Source organism: Oncorhynchus nerka, linkage group LG21, assembly GCF_034236695.1.
Source record: "Oncorhynchus nerka isolate Pitt River linkage group LG21, Oner_Uvic_2.0, whole genome shotgun sequence".
Lineage (NCBI taxonomy): Eukaryota > Metazoa > Chordata > Actinopteri > Salmoniformes > Salmonidae > Oncorhynchus > Oncorhynchus nerka.
In genome coordinates, this window is record NC_088416.1 from 25,288,744 (window position 1) to 25,308,623 (window position 19,880).

Here is a 19,880-nt window from a genome sequence, read left to right on the forward strand (position 1 = left end):
GAATCCATACATGTCATGTCTTGTCAGAAGGTAACAGTGGCTGTTTCTGCAATGGGAACTCAACATGATAACAGTTTGAGAAATATAGCCTGCAAGAGTAGTTATCCGTCACCCCCAGTCTCAGTAGGATCTAGGTCTATGTACTGTACACCGCCTAGGGAACCACAGTTAATAAGGAGTCTTAAGTACTCTTACAAAGGCTCTGCACCAAACAAGTTTAATAGGCATTGCCAGTGCACAGGGGTATAACATTGCATTGCCAGTGCACGGGGGTATAACATTGCATTGTCAATGCACAGGGGTATAACATTGCATTGCCAGTGCACGGGGGTATAACATTGCATTGTCAATGCACGGGGGTATAACATTGCATTGTCAGTGCACGGGGGTATAACATTGCATTGTCAGTGCACGGGGGTATAACATTGCATTGTCAGTGCACGGGGGTATAACATTGCATTGTCAGTGCACGGGGGTATAACATTGCATTGTCAGTGCACAGGGGTATAACATTGCATTGTCAGTGCACATTGGTCAGTATAAACATTGCATTGTCAGTGCACAGGGGTATAACATTGCATTGTCAGTGCACGGGGTATAACATTGCATTGTCAGTGCACAGGGGTATAACATTGCATTGCCAGTGCACAGGGGTATAACATTGCATTGCCAGTGCACAGGGGGTATAACATTGCATTGTCAGTGCACAGGGGTATAACATTGCATTGCCAGTGCATGGGGGTATAACATTGCATTGCCAGTGCACAGGGGTATAACATTGCATTGCCAGTGCATGGGGGTATAACATTGCATTGTCAGTGCACAGGGGTATAACATTGCATTGGTCTGTGCTGATGCCTGTCCCAAAATCTTCAATCAATTGCATCACCCCAGAATATTATCATACCTCAAACACCAGCAACCCACTGGCAACTCCCTTGTTTACAAACGTATAATGTTTGACAGCCATTTATGGTTTCTGATTCACAAGGCACAGTTCAAGTAAGTGTATGTCATAAAGTTACCTGTTGATAGGACGAGTCCTCCGGGCGAAAATCGCTGCTTGTTTGTTCGAATTGAAGGTTGAAATGAGGGAGTCGGTGTAGCAGGTTGACCCACCACGGCGGTGAGTAGTTGACAACCGCTGCCATGGTATGAGGGCTGTGGACGCTTTAGGGAAACGGTGACCTGTGTGGTCAGTCAAAAATGAAATAATGGACTGAGCCCGCGTCATAAAGTTCTTGTTAGCAAGCGGTTCAGCAAAACCAGAGAGAGTCCTATGTCCGAAAGCAGAACGTCAGACCTAATGCATTGTGGTCCACCGTTAAACTGTACCAGAGATATCGGTTGTCACTTAACTATATCCATTGTCCTATAACACTCCCATGTTCACTTCTGTCATGTGTAATACTAAACTGTGTCGAAAAAAGCCGAAGGAGGAATAATGGGCTGCCCAGTCAACTGACGTTAACTTCACGAACACCCCCACGCAGATGACAGTCCATCTACCTTGTAGTTGCCTGACCGTCTAGTTATTAACTACTGTACAGATGACGTAACGTTTTATTTGGCTAACGGGATAGCTTCCCAACTCAACATGCAAGTAACCTTAGCTAGCTAGCCGGCTAACTATTGTTGTTGAGCAATTCTACAGAACGCATCCAATCCATTCAAATACTTTCGTAATAATAAATGCGTAGCTAAAACATTTGATTTGATTCTCAATAATTCATTCTGGATTACAATTTGACTGTCCTTTCCTTGTTATCAGTCATAGCCAGTTGATTGTTACTCGTGTTCCAATGTATCAAGTTAGCAGCGGGCTAGTTGGCTTGCTAACGAGTTTAGCGGATATATCCGTGGTTGCTCCAGTTCAATTTGCGCCCTTTGTCTTTTCTTCAATTTTCCTTAATGCTTTGATGACTACCAAGTCTTTTACTGTATTGCTAAATTGTTTAAAGTAAACTATTCCTGTTCATTCACTAAAGATGAACAACAATCCGGTGAAGTGTTCAGGGGACTACGACGCTGCAACCTCCACACCATCCGATGCAGATTGCAGTCCTGCTCGCACCCACAACAACCCCACTCCTTACGCAGCGCCGCTATCTCGTTGCAAATTATTTGTGTCTTAGTGGCCTCTGGTGGCAAGATGGTGAAGCTGCACACACCCAGGCATATTTTGAGTAAGAGCGAGTTGTCGAGTCGACCTGCTTAGTAAAGGGATAAATGAACAAACTATTGGGCTCTATCCAGGAAATCATTATGACACACACACTGTACAATAACAACATGTTTGTAGTTATCAATGTAGGGTCCTTGACTGTTACTTGACTGTTTTTTCTCTCCTTCAGGATCTATTGGAGGAGACAAATCACCCTTCAAACCTGTAGACCTTCTGAACCCATTGAACGAACAACAAGTTAAAATTGGTTATAATATAATCATATACACATTTGTATATCAATATCCAATAAACATATTTGGTGCACTAGTCCTCAAAGAGATGTTCTTTGATTTATTTGGCTAGTTTGTTTTTCAAATCAAGTTATGGTTAGGCAGAGGTGGAAAAAGTCCTCGATTGTAAAAGTAAAGCTACCTTAATATAAAATGGCTCAAGTAAAAGTGAATGTAACCCAGTAAAATACTACTTGAGTAAAAGTACAAAGTAAAAGTAAAAGTCACTGATGTGATCTTCCTGTCTGGGTTGGCGCCCCCCCCCCTTGGGTTGTGCCGTGGCGGAGATCTTTGTGGGCTATACTCGGCCTTGTCTCAGGATGGTAAATTGGTGGTTGAAGATATCCCTCTAGTGGTGTGGGGGCTGTGCTTTGGCAAAGTGGGTGGGGTTATATCCTTCGTGTTTGGCCCTGTCCGGGGGTATCATCAGATGGGGCCACAGTGTCTCCTGACCCCTCCTGTCTCAGCCTCCAGTATTTATGCTGCAGTAGTTTATGTGTCGGGGGGCTAGGGTCAGTTTGTTATATCTGGAGTACTTCTCCTGTCTTATCCGGTGTCCTGTGTGAATTTAAGTATGCTCTCTCTAATTATCTCTTTCTTTCTCTCTGTCGGAGGACCTGAGCCCTAGGACCATGCCTCAGAACTACCTGGCATGATGACTCCTTGCTGTCCCCAGTCCACCTGGCCGTGCTGCTACTCCAGTTTGAACTGTTCTGCCTGCGGCTATGGAATCCTGACCTGTTCACCGGACGTGCTACCTGTCACAGACCTATTATTTGTCCATGCTGGTCATTCATGAACATTTGAACATCTTGGCCATGTTCTGTTATAATCTCCACCCGGCACAGCCAGAAGAGGACTGGTCACCCCTCATAGCCTGGTTCTTCTCTAGGTTTCTTCCTAGGTTTTGGCCTTTCTAGGGAGTTTTTCCTAGCCAACGTGCTTCAACACCTGCATTGCTTGCTGTTTGGGGTTTTAGGCTGGGTTTCTGTACAGCACTTTGAGATATCAGCTGATGTACGAAGGGCTATATAAATACATTTGATTTGGATTTGATTTGAAATTCCTTATATTTAGCAAACCAGATGGCACAATTTCCTTTTTTATTACTTTTTTTGACAGCCAGGGGCACGCTCCAACACTCAGACATAATTTACAAAGGAAGCAATTATGTTTAGTGAGTCCACCAGATCCGAGGCAGTAGAGATGACCAGGGACTTTCTCTTGATAAGTGTGTGAATTTGACCTTTTTCCTGTACTGCTAAGCATTCAAATTGTAACTAGTACTTTTGGCTGTCAGGGAAAATGTATGGAGTAAAAAGTACCCAATTTTATTTCGGAATGTAGTGAAGTAAAAGTAGTCAACAATATAAATAGTACAGTAAAGAACTACTTAAGTAGTACTAAAAAGTATTTTTTATCAAGTACTTTACACCACTGCGGTTAGGCTATATCATAATTGTTCGGTTTCCAAAATTGGACTGAGAGTGGGAAAACAATTTTTTCGAGGGCATAGGCATATTTGAGATTTTTCAACCCTTTGTGGGGGAGGATCCATATACAATAACACTTGTTCACCTATGCTCCTATGTTCTGGATTCCTAATATCCAGTTTGCAGTAATCCAGGTCTTGTTTGGTGCCAGGAAAATGTCCAAAGTTCACTACAACTTTAAGAAAAGTTCATTCTTCGGGGGTTTTTTTCATCAGGAAATCACATGGAGGTGCTGTCGTGCTCACATGACAATCTGAACTATGGCAGGCGAGCTCAATGAAGGTAATTTGCTAAATACATGTTATGTTCCACATCTTTATGTTGTAATTAAGAATGTGTTTTCGACTTTTTGTAAACGTTCTACGTGGCGACAGGGGAAATAATGTTTTTTAGGGGGGGTTATGTTTGTGATTGAATTCAGAGAACGCGGTGTGAAGTGTTTAGAGCTAAATAGTGTAGCCTACGATTCGTGATGTAACTACAAAACCTGTCAACTTTAACATAAACAGTAATATAGTTGGTTTACTGCGAATTGTAAAATACAGGCTACTCATCTGAGCATTAGATTACACGTTTAGCAAGGGTGTTTAATTTATTAGGATCCCTATTAGCTACTGCACATGCAGCAGCTACTCTTCCTGGGGTTCACATAAAACCTACAAATACATAGAAGTACAGAACCGTAATAGACAAGAACACAAGATAGGTGTAATTATGGGTGATTTGACAGATAACTGTAGGAGTATTTTATACAGTAGGCTAGGCTGCTGTACTCTTGCATTGGTCTGCTCATTGTCATGTTCTCATCTGTTGTGGATGTTACCTGTCCCATAGATTTACAATCTAGATTATATTTCTATGACCTGTCCAAATCACGAATTCAACGTTCCATAGCATAAGACTAGCCTGGTTGTCTTCTGTTTAGCTATTATATTCCACTACTTGCCTCCTGTCATTTGCCTAAGAGACTTTAGGAAATCTTCATGTGAACATTCTATCGTTAATATTTCATCCTGATTCGATAACCCTCACAGCTATCATCCAATCACAATATTTATGCAAATTAGACTGATAGAAAAACATTCATTTAATTCATACATTTGATTAGAAACATTCTAACATGGGGTATTCTGACGTAATACATGTCATTGTAAACATAACATTGGGTGTGGGGAGAGCAGAGGATTACGTTTAGCTTTTTTTTTTTTTTTTTTTACCAGCGTCTTGGCAAATGACAGGAGTGGAAATTTAGTTGGTAACGTTACCCACACTACCATAGGAAAATTGTCGCTAGTTTATTTTTTATTTTCTTTCATTATGAAAATGGCATATGATTAAGTTTACTTTGTAAACATGTTTGCCAAAATACATAAATAGATTATTTTAACTGGTTTGCCCATACTTGTAACTGCCAGAATAATGGAAATGAGGGATACAAAGTATATTGAAAGCAGGTGGTTCCTGAGTTAATTAGGCAATTAACATCCTATCATGCTTAGGGTCATGTATAACAATGCTGGGCAGGCCATTATTTTGGCTACCGTGGCTATGCTATGGATTACAATGCCCCTATCCCACAGGGCACGGGTGGCCACTGATTGGTTTGATGAGCATGAAAACGATGTAAACCATATGCCATGGTTGAACAATTGTACACTTATGGGAGATTCTGGAGTGGTGTCTGAGACGGTGTTTTCCACCACCATCAACAAAATATCAAATGGAATTTCTTGCAAACGAATGGTGTCTGTCGCATTCCTCCAGTAGAGTTCCAGACGCTTGTAGAATCTAAGCCAAGGTGCACTAAAGCTGGCCTGGATCGTGGTGCCCCAGCACCCTATTAAGACACTTTATGTTGGCATTTCCTTTATTTTGACAGTTACCTGTATGTACAGTGCCTTCAGAAAGTATTCACACCCCTTGACTTTTTTTCACAATTTGTTGTGTTACAAGGTGGGATTAAAATGCATTTAATTGTCAACGATCTACACAAAATACTCTGTCAAAGTGGAAGAAGAATTTATTTATAAAATAAAACACTAATATATCTTGATTAAAAGTATTCAACCCCCTGACACAATTACATGTGAGAATCACCTTTGGCAGCGATTACAGCTGTGAGTCTTTCTGGGTAAGTATCTAAGAGCACACCTGGATTGTACAATATTTTCACATTATTCTTGAAAAAATTCTTCAAGCTCAGTAAAGTTGGTTGTTGATCATTGCTAGATAGCCATTTTCTTGGCATAGGTTTTCAAGCCAATTTAAATTGTCAAAACTGTAACTAAGCCACTCAGGAACATTCACTAGCAATGTTTCCATTAACTTGTCCAGTGATTATTTTTTTTGGTCAACATTTAGAAAATATATGTGACAATTACCTGCTAGAGTGCGTTTCCATTGAACTGTCTCGTTTCAATAAAAACACATGGACGTAATGACATCACACACAAACAAAAATGACAGTGTCGATGTAAAAATGTAGTGGATGAAGTGTTTCCATTACCCATTTAAGCAAATTTTTGGCGACAACCTGTATGCCCTCCCACCGATCTGTTGCATGTCTCAGGTAGCCCACAAAAGCCAACATCTGTAGAATGCAATCATTTACTCATATTTGCCATATTCTAATAAGTCACATGTGCCAGCGTATCGCTTTAGTCGGTGCCATGGTAAAACTTGCACCCCTGTAGACCTGAAAGAATTTAATGGTGAAACTTGCCAACCAGACAAGCAAGGCGAAGCAATTCATGCATTCTTGAAAGTCAGGACAATCCTTGTTCTGCAAAGAAACATAATATTTTTTTTTTTTGTGGAAGAAATAGGCATTTAGAATTAAACCTGGAGTTGAGCTTTATAATTATGCAGTGACATCACATGCCCTGTTTACCTTCAAAATGATTAGGAAATCATCATTTATTCTAAAAACACAGTTTCAATCATCATTTGTCAAAATACAGAAAGTTGAACAAAATAAAAATCCACCCGTTGAACAAAAAAATGTTGTCGATCTTGAGAAAGTTTCTCCTATATCTGCCGTTTCCATGACACATGTCGCAAGGATTCTTTTTGTTGCAACATTGCTTTGCTGTTGGAAAGCAGACTGAACCAGGTTTTCCTCTAGGATTTTGCCTGTGCTTACTGTAGCTATATTGTGTTTTCTATTATCCTAAGAAACTCCCTTGTCCTTGCTGATGACAAGCATACCCTTAACATGATGGGTTCTGTGTGTGTGTGTGGACAAGTGACACAAAATCTCAATTTAATACATGTTAAATTAAGGCTGTAACACAACAAAATGCACTGTACATCCAAGTTAGCTAGACTTTAAATATATAGATTAGCTGGCTACTCACTAGCAGGTGGGCTTGTGCTTGAGATTGTTTGAAATCTATGTTAAAGATGCACTATGCAGAAATCGCTCCGCCATTTCCTGGTTACTAAAATGTGAATAGTTTGCCTAATTTCAGTTTGTGACAAAACAAGCAAATATAGTGTAGAGCATCATTGTATCATCTAAACCACTGTGAAATATATTTTCCATTAGAAAAATATAGTATTTTCAGCTGTTTGAAGCTGATGTACAAAACTAAAGTAAAAAACACAAAAACAAAACTTAAGTACAGGAAGCATAGAAATAGCACAAATAAAACAGATCTACAGCTTCTTAGACTTGCTTTCAGTGAGAATGGCAGATCTATAACACACATTTCTATGTGAATATGCTTGGTCGCCCAAAAAGTTACATTTTACACCTTTAATTTTCTATAATGCCTGTTACCAGAAGTTGGTCATTATTAGTGGATGTGCATGGTTATGGTAAAAAATTATATTATAACAAAAAGGTCATTTTTGTAGACTGATTTGAAGGCCAGATCAGTGATTTTTTTTGCAAAAATGCAGGTTAATCTATTTTGATAAAATAATTATAATTAGTGACTCTTATGCTGAAGGCTTATTTTTAGCCTAGGTATAATTTTACAAGCCCTGAATTCAGCCCTACCTGCACCTTAGAGACTGCTGCCCTGTGTACATAGTCATTGAACACTGGCCACTTTGATTATATTTACATACTGTTTTACCCACTTTGTATGTATATACTCTATCCTAGTCAAGGCTTATCCTATATAACTACTGCTGTACACACCTTTTATATTTATATACTGTCCATATTTTCACAACCATTATATGCATATACACTGAGTATACCAAACATTAGAAACACATTTTCCTAATATTGAGTTGAACTCTCTCCCCCTCCCCCCCTCCAATTTTGCCGTCAGAACAGCCTCAATTTGATGGGGAATGGACGCTAAAAGGTCTCGAAAGGGATGCTGGCCCTTCTTGACTCCAATGCTTCACATAGTTGTGTCAAGTTGACTGGATGTCCTTTGGGTGGTGGACCATTCTTGATACACACACAAACGGTTCAGTGTGAAAAACCCAGTAGCGTTGCAGTTCTTGACACAAACCGGTGTGCCTGACACCTACTACCATACCCTGTTCAAAGCCACTTAACTCTTTTGTCTTGCTCATTCACCCTCTGAATGGCACACGCACACAATCCATATCTCAATTGTCTCAAGGCTTGGAAATCCTTCTTTAACCTGTCTCCTCCCCTTCATCGACACTGGTTTTAAGTGGATTTAACAAGTGACATCAATAAGGGATCATAGATTTCACACGGATTCACCTGGTCAGTCTGTCATGGATAGAGCAGGTGTTCTTAATGTTTTGTACACTGTGTAAAATATCTATGTATCCGCACTCTGACATTGCTCATTCTGATATTTCTTTTGGAGTTTGTGTGTTTCTGTATTGTTAGGTATTACTGCACTGTTGGAGCTAGAAACCTGCGATAACATTTGCAAAATATGTGTACGCGACCAATACATTTGATTTGTTTCGGTTAAATGAAACAGGTTTTGCCATGATGTTTAACCACAAATCATGCAATCTAATAGAAATGTCTTCATCCACATAAATCCATGCCTAATGGTTTGTGCACCTCCTCTCTCAGGATCAGTGCCTCCATACTACAGGGAGGTGTATGAGGCCATCCGGAGTAAGATAGAGGAACGCGTGCAGGTGGAGGTCTTCCAGAGGTTGCTCAGCAGAACAGATCTTCCCACTGCTGTGCAGGGCCAGGTGAACACCAACTTGTTCTTTACTTGTTGTCACATCTATGATCTAGAATGCCTGCCAAATGTGGAAAGGAAGTTCTGGCTGTTTGTGGGGTTTTTTTTAGGCTCAAGTTTTTGTTGTTATGAAACAGAAGCACAGGCTGGTTTGTTATGTATTAGACCTATGGGTTTTCTATCCTCTTCCCTTCTTGGAAGAAATTCTGCAGAATAGGAAGTAGACACTTAACAGAAAAGACTTGAAAAACATCTAGCGCTCTTTGATACAAACTATTCAAAGACCCTCTCAAGCCTATATTTGTTTTACCACTAAGTACTAAGGGGGTAATTACAATACTAGTTCCAGCACCAGTTATTAGAAAGGGTGGTTCCTGCAAACTATCTCCTTGCTGCCATTTAATTAGTGGTATTTGCTTCAGTAAAGCTTACTCAAAAGTGATGGTATTTGAGGGGATGGCATTTAAAAGTTATTATTCAAGAGCACATGGGACATGAAAAATACAACGTGTTACATCAATGAAGCGTTTCCATGGATAATGTGTATTTCAGCTTAGACCTCATGGTTCAGTTTGATGTTTCTTACTGTATTATATCATTACTAAAGTGTTCTCTGCATTTTCTTGTCAACCACTGCTGAAATTAGGCCTTGGATTGAGCAATGACCTGTTAAGAGAGTCCTGTAATGTCCTGTCTTTTTCAGATTGCTGAGCATGTTGACTACACTGATGGATTCTTAAGCAAGTTGTCCCTATATAAAGCACTGGCGTTGATCGCCCTTGCTCAGCAAGGAAAGCAACCAAGCCCAAAACTCTTAGAGAACTGCATACAAGGTAAGCCTTTTAACGAGTTGTTTTCAAGTAAGAACACCGCAGTAAATGTGCAGCTTAATCAGTGGCTTGACTGTTAAGTATCTAAGGTCAAAAACCTTTGTGACCCCTATGAACAGCTTGTGTGAGAAAGTTCACTTCGCTATATATTGTGTGAAGTTGAATATGCATGTGACAAGCTAAAGTACACATTGCATTTGCACACAAAACAAGCAGGTGTGCTGTGCTAAAAAGCTGGTCCTAGTTTTATCAGAGTGTGTTGTATTTGTTGGCCGGTTTCCTCTAACCTCTGGGCATTGCGTCCGGGAATACACCAGCTCCCTTCCCATGTCTCTGTAAAAGACACACAACCTTTCCCTGCCCTTTTTTCCTCTGGAACAGTTCTGTGAAAATCATAATGAAAGTTCCAGGAAGAACTCTTCCCTCTCTCTTAAGTACACTTGTTTTTCTTGATTATATGAATCAGTTTACTTTCACATTCTGTGGCTAGGTTTTTGTGAAGAAAAGCATGAGTGTTAAAGTGTACAGTACCATTAAGTTGGAGAGGAGTCGTCGTCTTTGGTTTTTCAGAGGTAGCCATTACTCCAAACACAGCCCTGAGTTAGAGCTCTGTTCCAAAGCTCATATGATTATTTAGGGCCCTCTGTGTTATTTCAGTGCTGCCAATATGGCAGCTGACTGCTTTCTGTGAAACTGATGTCACATTTCCTCTGCTGAGCTATGGTAGAGCTGGTTTCCTGGTTGTTGTAGGAGGACGATTAACTCATATCTCTGTGGAATGTCAAGGAGGGTTAAATTCAGGATCACATGAATCACACCATCATAATTGTTTGAAAGACTTAAGAGACATTTGAGTTTAGAGAGAGTTATGTGAGCTTTCTAATGGTGTCAAGTCTAGTTTCCTCAAAATTACAAAAGGTGTACCGCAGGGGTTGGTATTGGGACCTGTGCTCTTTACTATTTATATACAGTGCCGTGAAAAAGTATTTGCCCCCTTTCTAATTGTTTCTACTTTTGCATATTTTTGATAATGAATGTTATCAGATCTTCAACCAAATCCTAATATTAAATAAAGGGAAACTGAGTGAGCAAATAACACAACAATTACATACTTAATACATTTATTTCATAAATAAAGTTATGCCACACCCAATGCTCCTGTGTGAAAAAGTAGTTGCCAACTTACACTCAATAACTGGTTGTGCCACCTTTAGCTGCAATGACTCAAACTAAACACTTCCTGTAGTTGTTTATCAGTCTCACGTCAATGTGGAGGAATTTTGTACCACTCTTTCATGAACTGTTAAAACTCCGCAACATCTGTGGGTTTTTCAAGCATGAGCTGCTTGTTTCAAGTCCTGCCTCAACATCTCAATTGGGATGAGGTCTGGACTTTGACTAGGCCATTCCAAAACCTCAAATGTATTGCTTCTTAGCCATTTTCATGTAGACTTGAATGTGTGTTTTTGATCATTGTCTTGCTGCACGACCCAGCTGTGCTTCAGCTTCAGCTCACAGACGGATGGCCTAACATTCTCCTGTAGAATTATCTGATGCAGAATTCATGGTTCCTTCTATTAAGACAAGTCGTCCAGGCCCTGAGGCAAACCATCACACTACCACCACCATGCTTGTCTGTTGGTAATGAGGTTCTTACTGTGGAATGCAGCATTTGGTTTTCGTCAGGCATAATGGGACCCATGTCATCCAAAAAGTTATACGTTTGAATCAATCATAGAACGTTCTTCCAAGAGTCTGCATTCCACAGTAAGAACCTCATGACAACAGTCAAGCATGGTGATGGTTTGGGGATGCTTTGCTGCCTCAGGCGATGTGAGATACTGATCCACAACTACAGGAAGCATTTGGTTGCAGTCATTGCAGCTGAAGGTGGCACAACCAGTTATTGAGTGTACGGGGCAATTCATTTAAATAAGTTTAAAAAAAATGTTATTTGTAAACTCAGGTTCCCTTGATCTAATATTAGGTTTTGGGTGAAGATCTGATAACATTCAGTATCAAAAAATATGCAAAACAAATGGCAAAATCTGAAAGGGGGAAAATACTTTTACCAGACTGCAGCAAGCCACTACTCTTAAACTGTTGGAAGCCATCTACCGTAGTGCACTTCACTGACAGTTTTAGTACTCATCACTGCATCATGTATCAGAAGGTTGGCTGGACCTCACTAAAATCCTGTAGATTATTTTATTACTCCTTGTTTACAAAGCTCTGCTCCACAAGATTCCAATATGCCTCACTTCCCTGTTGAAATATTTCAATATGAGATACCAATCCCGCTCCGAGGTTTTCTTAACTCTTGAGGTCCTGGTTGTCTCCACCAAGTTTGGTAAATTTGCCTTTCGTTTTAACGCACCACAGTTCTGGAATACCTTACGATCAATTTCCACCTGGATTCCCTGGTGTCGATAGGGCAGTTTTAAACTCTGTTGGTAAATGAGTTCACGGAAGTGTGCAATTGTTTCAATTGACTATTATAACTTGTTATAATGTATTTATAGCTGAATTGTAGTTTATTTTTTATATTTTGTTGTATTGATGCCGTTTTTGTCCTCAGGGCACCATTGCAAATGAGACACTGGTCTCAATTGGGCTCACTTGATTAAATAAAAGTAGGCAAAAAAATGTGAATGGGAGAATTCAAATGTCTGAAGGATCAGAGGGCCACTAAGGGAGGTGAAATGTCAAATGTACACTGGGACATGATTGCTTTTCCCACACAACATGGATGTGTGTAGGAAAATGTTTTATATTCAAACCTGCACTACAGGAAATTATAAATGATGTCTATTAGTTCAATAGAGATGGATGTTTACACTTTGTCTGTGAGCATAGATGTGCTGATTGCCTTCTAGATAAATGAGTCGATGAGAGCATTGTTATCTCATGTTTGACTTGGTGTTTGTTTGACAGAGTTCCCTAAGCCCCAACTTGGTGAGTTCAAGGACCTCCAGACTCTGAGGATGCAGCCAACTCAGGAGAGCCCCCTCACGGTGCCCCAGACCCTGGGCAAGCTGCTTGCCAGAGATACAGTCCAGGTGGAGCTAATTCCTGAAAAGAAGGGTCTGTTCCTCAAACACGTGGAGTACCAGATCACCAGCCAGGTGAAGGCTGCATTTAATTACATATGATTGTAACATAAATGGGCTTTGTTAGATGAACAGTCAAGGAAGTTATTAATAGGAAAGGTAAGGCACATACTTTACCATGCATTTACCTTTTTACTTCAAATAGGTCACTTTTGTGCATTACAAGCAACATTTATTACTAGGAATTTTGATCATAACTCCAAAAATTCTGTAATTCCCTCTGTCTCTATTCCTGGCTTCTCAATTATTTCTGCATTTTTGGCTTGGTGAAACGAGGGGCTTTAATGCTTGTCCATCTAAGAATGAATGTATACATACAGTACATTGCATCATTTACACTGGATGCCTAAGCTGAACAGAGCTGGTGTTGTTTCTGTGCCGTGAGCATTCACAATTAGTATGAACTAAAGCCAACACATGACAAACACATCCATTGTCAATATATTTGTTGAATTCACAACCCCAAAGCATTGTTATTTTGCACATCTCGGTTATTCACAGATGTAATATTTGTTTGAACCTTTTCAGCATTTTAAGATATCTGTTTACCGGCGGTACAGTGATTTCGATGTCTTCCATGAGCTCTTGCTGCAGAGGTTTGCCTACAGAATGGTGCCTGCGTTGCCGCCTAAGAGAATGCTGAAAGGAGGTATATGGAGGATGTCAGTCAGAACGTTTGATTATTAGAAGGAGAGTGAGGCTTTGATCTGTAAATAAGTGTTCCACTCTGCATCAGAGCTGGGGTCCCGCAGATCCAGAGGAACTCCAATTGTATTAATCCAACTTCACCCGTGTTCTCACATCCAGACATGAACTCTGTCTTTATATTACCATTATTAGATACCAATGTTATTACTTTATTCAGGGTTGGGCGGATAACTTGAAAAATGTCATCCGTTACTGATTACAGTTACATGATAAATAATCTTTTGGATTACTCCAAATAAGTATCTGATTACATTTGGATTACTTTTGCATTACTTTAACTTCTAGCACTCAGACATATGTGAAAATGCTTAAAAATGTTGATTTAATATAGAATTTTTTCATTTAGTAACATTATTATTTCCAAATGGGTTGAGACCCTAAAGATTCTATAATTCATGTTATGTTCTATGTGTAAGAGCATAATCACAGGGCTCCATACTAGCATTTTCACTTGTTGGCACCAGCCCATGAATTGGTTACAACACAATTGCTGTGGGGTCACGCAATAGAAAAAAAATGGTAGCCTTATCATCTTATAAAGTAATTCAACATTTTTATTCAGAGGTGTACTAGACTACTAACACGGTATGATTCAAGAAATACATGGTTTATTCTAACATCATGTTCAAGTACAACTGCATGATTCCAGCTATTTTGAATTGCAACCTAAACCGGTGATTGTCATTGACTTGGGGTTTGGCAACTAGGCAATTGTTATTATTTTACTATGAAAATAAGCTTACAGAATTGTTATATATTTTTTGATCAACAGATATTCATTTGTCGACATCTTTTTGGGCACTAATTTATATTTTGAGGCTAATTTATTTGGGGCTAATTCACCAGATGAGGAAGTGGTTAGCTAGATTTCTAACTCAAAATATAGCCTATTACTGATAGTTAGCTGTGAAATGTATATCTAACAGTACATTTAATATATATGCCTATGCACCTACCTTTAATGCTCAACGTGAGTGCCCTTTGTTGGATATTAAAACACAATTTCAGACCAGAAAGCTTAGACCCTTTTCTCTTAAACAGTAACCACATTGGTTGCATTCAGTAGTGTTTTCCCCATGATTAGGCCTACATTTTGATATATTGTGCATTCTAAAAGCATTTCACGAAGGAAAGAGAGATTAAAACTGCACTGCTTCCAAGCAGCAAGCAGGAACTCTGTAGTCCAGATGATTTGCATTGGCCAGTGAGCCAGGTGTCAATGTTTTGGAAGCTTTACCAATTCATTCAACCACAAAAGAAGCCATCCACCCTTAATGGGCAATCAGCAGAATAATATAATCTCTGAGAGCATGTGAGAAGTGCTGATGGTGCGCTAAATGACAGCAATGATGTCAAAGTTTTATCAAGCCGAAGTATAGATAGATAAAGTAATCCCAAAAGTAATTAGCTGTTTTTAAGAATGTAAGTAATCCAATTACTTTTAAAATATTATATAAGTAATCCAGGTTGATTAGTTAGTTCAAGGGCCAACCCTGACTGTATTACATAAAATGGTATGATCTCTTCTGTTTTACGGAAGCAGAACAACTGAATATGCTGGCTCTTTAACTGACCTCTGTCTACAGTCCTGACCTCCATGTCTGAGAGGGACTTTATAGAGGGAAGGCGGCGTGCTCTGGGCCGGTTCATCAACCTAGTGGCACGACACCCCTTCTTCTCCGAGGACGAACTGGTCAAGACCTTTCTCACCTTCAACGGCTCGGTACGTCTCTGCTACTGAAAAGACCACCTTTCTCCATCTCTGCTAGTCGTCTACGCCAAGATCACGTTGTTCTTTGGCTTGCCATGGATAATGACTGTACTGCTCACACAACTTTACTCTCTCGCTTACTCTCAGGACGTTCAGGTGAAAATGCGTGATGCTTGCAAGAAAGTGGGAGATGAATTCATGACTAATACAATGGCGACTCTGGCAAAGGTTTGTATTGTTTCTATTATGAAATGGTACATCAAATGACTATTTGAAATCCTACTGAGATGCAGCAGTGTGAGTCTTGGTACATCTGTGCTGTAGGATTATCTCCCAGCTGATATCCAGGCCCAGTTTTCATCAAGCAGGGAACTGATCAGGAATATCCACAACAGCTTTCACAAGCTGCGGGACCGGGCAGAGAAGATGGCCGAGCGCTCCAAGGAAAACGCCACTGATTTGCTAATGTTTGGAAGGGAGCTCAGGTACAGAACTCAGCATTTACAGGGCATAAAACTCTCTTTCTCTATCGCCCCTCTCTACACAAGTGTTTTAGCCCAAGGAAACGTATTATGCTAGCTACCCCACCCATACAACAGTTTTGGGGAAGAATATGTTGGCAATTGTAAAGGATTTGTTTTTCTTTTCCTTTTCAGGGTTTTCACTTCAAATCGTTTTTGTAAGCCAAGACACCGTACTGGTCCAGCTTCTCTAGTTATGCTTTCTGTTGCAGTACACTGGGCTCTGATGGTTCACCCATTCCCTCTCTGGCCTCATCCCAAAGCACCTGGGGCATTCTCCGTCAGTCTCTGAAAGGCCTTTCCGTGGAGTTTGCTCTGCTAGCCGACAAAGGTGCTCAGCAGGTACAATCCAGCTCACTATATACGTACCACCTGCTCTCCTGTGGTATTGCCAAACTCATAATCATTTATTCATTGATATCTTAAGGGGAGGAGAGAAGAGGATGATGTCGTGGAAAAACTGAATCTATTCTTGGATTTGCTGCAATCATACAGAGTGAGTTTGAGAAATGTAAAAAAATCTATTTACTGAAGAACTCTGTATCAAGTTAATGCAATGTTACTAGTGTTATTACAAATGCACTACACTGGTATAACAGCAACTTCATTTCGAGTGTTAACAATATATCTTTGACCCGTGTGGCTCACTTGGTGCTTGCAACGCCAGGGTTGTGGGTTTCCCACGTGGGACCAGTACAAATAAGTACCACTTACTGTAAGTGGTTCTGGACAAGTGTCTGCTAAATACTATAATGTAAAAATAGGGTAGTTATTTTTTACCGTGTGGTTGTGTCCCATAGGATCTGTGTGAGCGGCATGAGAAGGGAGTATTGCACGAGCACCAGAGAGCGCTGCAGAAGTACGGTATGATGAAGAGGCAGATGATGAGTGCCACAGTGCAGCCCAAAGAGCAGGTGTCAGTGGAGCAACTGGAGTCTCGCATTGTGCAGGTTCTCTTTCTCATTCATTCTATCTCCTCACCCCCCCCCCCCTCTCTCTCTCTGTGTGCTTGAAAAGCGCTCTTCTTTCCTCATTTACTCAGGGTTGTCACACGTCAAATCAACACTGTTGTCAGGGTAATGAAGATGAAATAATGTCATCACAGGCCAACCCACCCTCCCTCGGAGAGACTGTGTCCTCTCTGACATTGAGAGGAAGGAGGGAACAGCATTTTCCTAGATGCCATCATTTGGGAGTTGATTGATACCCTGGTATAAGGATTGATATCCTTGTAGGTCCTACAGCATTTCTCATACTAAACCGTCTTAGGAAGATATTGCATTTGACAGTTGGGCATTTCAGCCTTTAGAATGGATCTCATATGTCATGTCTTTCAACACTGACTCCTACAGACAAGGCCATGACAGCATGGTCTTATGATCAATGAGGTTGTTCCTTTTGATAACCATCATATGGTTGTGGTTTGTGAAGTAATGGTTTGTATCCTCCCCCAACAGCAGGAGAACGCCATTCAGACCATGGAACTGCGGAACTACTTCTCCCTGTTCTGCCTTCACCAGGAGACTCAGCTCATCTTCACATACCTGCCCATCACCTCTCACATCCTGGGAGCCTTCGTCAACTCACAGGTCCAAGGTCACCAAGAGGTGAGACTCACCTGGAAATATACAGTGTCAGGATGGAGTTGAAGTAGTGGAGCACACAGTTCATTAGGTTGATGTGTGTTGATTCTAATCTTTAATAGATAATACAATTATAAGATGATCGTCTATAGAATTTTGGCCAGAGGATGCTTTCAGTGTAACAGACTACTTTGTTTGTTTGATAACTAGATGGGTGCAGTGTGGAATGATCTCCAGCAGAAGCTTGGGTGTCTCTTCGGTGTCGATGAAATGCAATCCCCTCCTCTTACACCCAAGTAGACACCCATGTCCCCTTCTCTCAACAAGCGATGAATATGCTGCTTTGCAAGCCAAGAAGACAGTCACTCTCAGAAGGGACTGATGGTGAACTGTTTTCATAAAACCTTGAAAAACACTACAAACTGTGCCTTAAGTATAAATTAGTGGAGAGTAAATGCAGTTTACTCACCTTTTTTTTTCATTTTCTTTGTGGGACAGTTCATCCACCTTTTGTGGAAAAATGCATTGAAGTATAGGGAGCACTACCTTTTTTTCTCTGCTACTCGGCGAACAGTTTACCCACTTTTTATTTTTTTTACCACTACATCACTGATTTCAATGAATGGATGTTGTCTGCAGCTCGAGATATATTATACCGTACGTGCATCCTCACTAGGGATGTCAGAGGTTGATCAAAGGAGCTCATTGGGAAGTGGAAGAGTGCTTTGAAGAATGTGTACTGCTGCCTTGCTGTATGAGAAGAGGAAAATATGGATTTCATAATTGATATATAGGGAACATTTTGTTGAAAAGCTGGACCCTTTCTGTGTTATTTTGTAGCTCAATGCCTTTACCATATGAGGGACTTCTTACCTACACTTCTTGGAGGATCATTTGCCTATGTCGAGGTATAATGTAGTGTCTTATTGCAGGCAGACACATGTAAGAATACACTAATTAAGCTGATTGAAGATGTTGCCACACAGGGAAGATACGTTTCCTTGCCGCAGCCAGGTTGTGGCAACATAACCTTTGTGTTTAAAATGACTAGTGTACATGTTTAAGATGTTTAGAAAGATTCTAATCAGGGCATGTGCTCATTTCTGAAAAAAGACAGGCAAACCAATATGTATTAAAGTAAATGTAGTAGCAGCATGCTATTCAATGGTTTGTTGTGAAGTGCAACATAAGTATTAATCATCCTACTGACCACACGTGTGCAACTGGGCTTGCTAGCTTGTGTTGATATTCGGGCAAAGGCCTTCAGATTCCTTGCTTCAATCGAATCTTCGTTGCAATACTGTGAAAAGCTGCTTCAGTTTCTACGCCTGAGCCCGAGCAAGCTATTAATGAATGATTTATGGCTGATATAACACTCCACGTGACCAATGGTGAACATACCAAAGAAACATGCTACAATGCCACATAGTCATTAGTGCAATTAAGTAGTAATTATCCTGTAATATCTTATTTCAGGTAAAAATTAAATGTGCTCTGTGTTAATGCTATTGACCTGTTTGCAATGTTTGTTTCAATTAAGATGCAATAATGGTGGTTCAGTGTTTACTTAATGTAGATTTGGAGAAAACTAGATGGAATATTTTTCTATGTATGCAATATTCAAGAATATTCTCCGATTGATCTTTTTCAAGAATATACCCAATGATTTATTGTCCTCTTATTCAACAGTATACATTGATTTAATGTCTAAAGCATAAGATTATGTTGATAAAGTTTCTCATTATTTGATCTGATGAAAAAAAAAAATTCACTCACAATTTAAGGTTTACGTAACCTGTTCTTGCGAAATTCACCCTCTTCTTGCAGGATGTGCAAATTGCATGTGTTTTTACATGTAATTCAAGTACAGGAATGAGGCTGTGTAATAAAATGTTGTCTCCCAATTAGAACTGAGTAATATTACACGTTTTGTTATTCAATGCAGTATTGTGTCTTCTCTGTGGAACTGTTCATTGGTTCCTCACAAGTTCTTATTATTGTGTCAACATGAGATATTGTCATAACCTTATTTTTTTGTCAGGTCTTAAAAATTTAGAGTAACAAATGCTTTATGATCTTTGAGAAAGAACATTTGAATTAGGTGAAGGATGTAGATACAGAAACGTTGAACTATTGTACAGTTTTATGTTGAATCTCACTTCATGTTAAATAAAAAGTATCAGATACCCGTCTCATTGTTGGGCTCCCGAGTGGCACAGCGGTCTAAGGCACTGCTTCTCAGTGCAAGAGGTACCTGGTTCGACTGTGATTGAGCGGCGCACCATTGTCCCAGCAGGCCGTCATTGTAAATAAAAATGTATTAACTGAC

The 19,880-nt window shown here is 40.1% G+C and overlaps 2 protein-coding genes across 3 annotated transcripts in view; one reads left to right on the top strand and one right to left on the bottom strand.

Annotated features, from left to right (window-relative positions):
- LOC115110310 (protein tweety homolog 3-like) overlaps positions 1-2,027 on the bottom strand; it is a 74,388-nt gene extending 72,361 nt beyond the window's left edge. The window contains exon 1 of the mRNA XM_029635851.2: positions 1,026-2,027. Coding sequence (XP_029491711.1) covers positions 1,026-1,151 — 126 coding nt within the window. The 5' untranslated portion in view covers positions 1,152-2,027. The remainder of the gene's footprint in view (positions 1-1,025) is intronic.
- Positions 1,038-19,739, top strand: snx8a (sorting nexin 8a). Of its 2 annotated transcripts, none has more exons than XM_065006467.1 (14): positions 1,038-1,126; positions 2,355-4,232; positions 8,971-9,098; positions 9,792-9,921; positions 12,853-13,043; positions 13,557-13,677; positions 15,323-15,459; positions 15,595-15,675; positions 15,772-15,932; positions 16,181-16,310; positions 16,396-16,464; positions 16,769-16,918; positions 17,426-17,575; positions 17,762-19,739. In XM_065006467.1, exons 2-14 carry the CDS (start codon positions 4,211-4,213, stop codon positions 17,849-17,851), a joined length of 1,560 nt encoding a protein of 519 aa, XP_064862539.1. In that variant the 5' UTR covers positions 1,038-1,126; positions 2,355-4,210; the 3' UTR covers positions 17,852-19,739. The 2 variants fall into 2 exon arrangements, with proteins under 2 accessions (XP_064862539.1, XP_029491713.1); XM_029635853.2 differs by lacking the exon at positions 1,038-1,126 and adding an exon at positions 2,059-2,186.
- Positions 19,740-19,880: the final 141 nt, after the last annotated feature.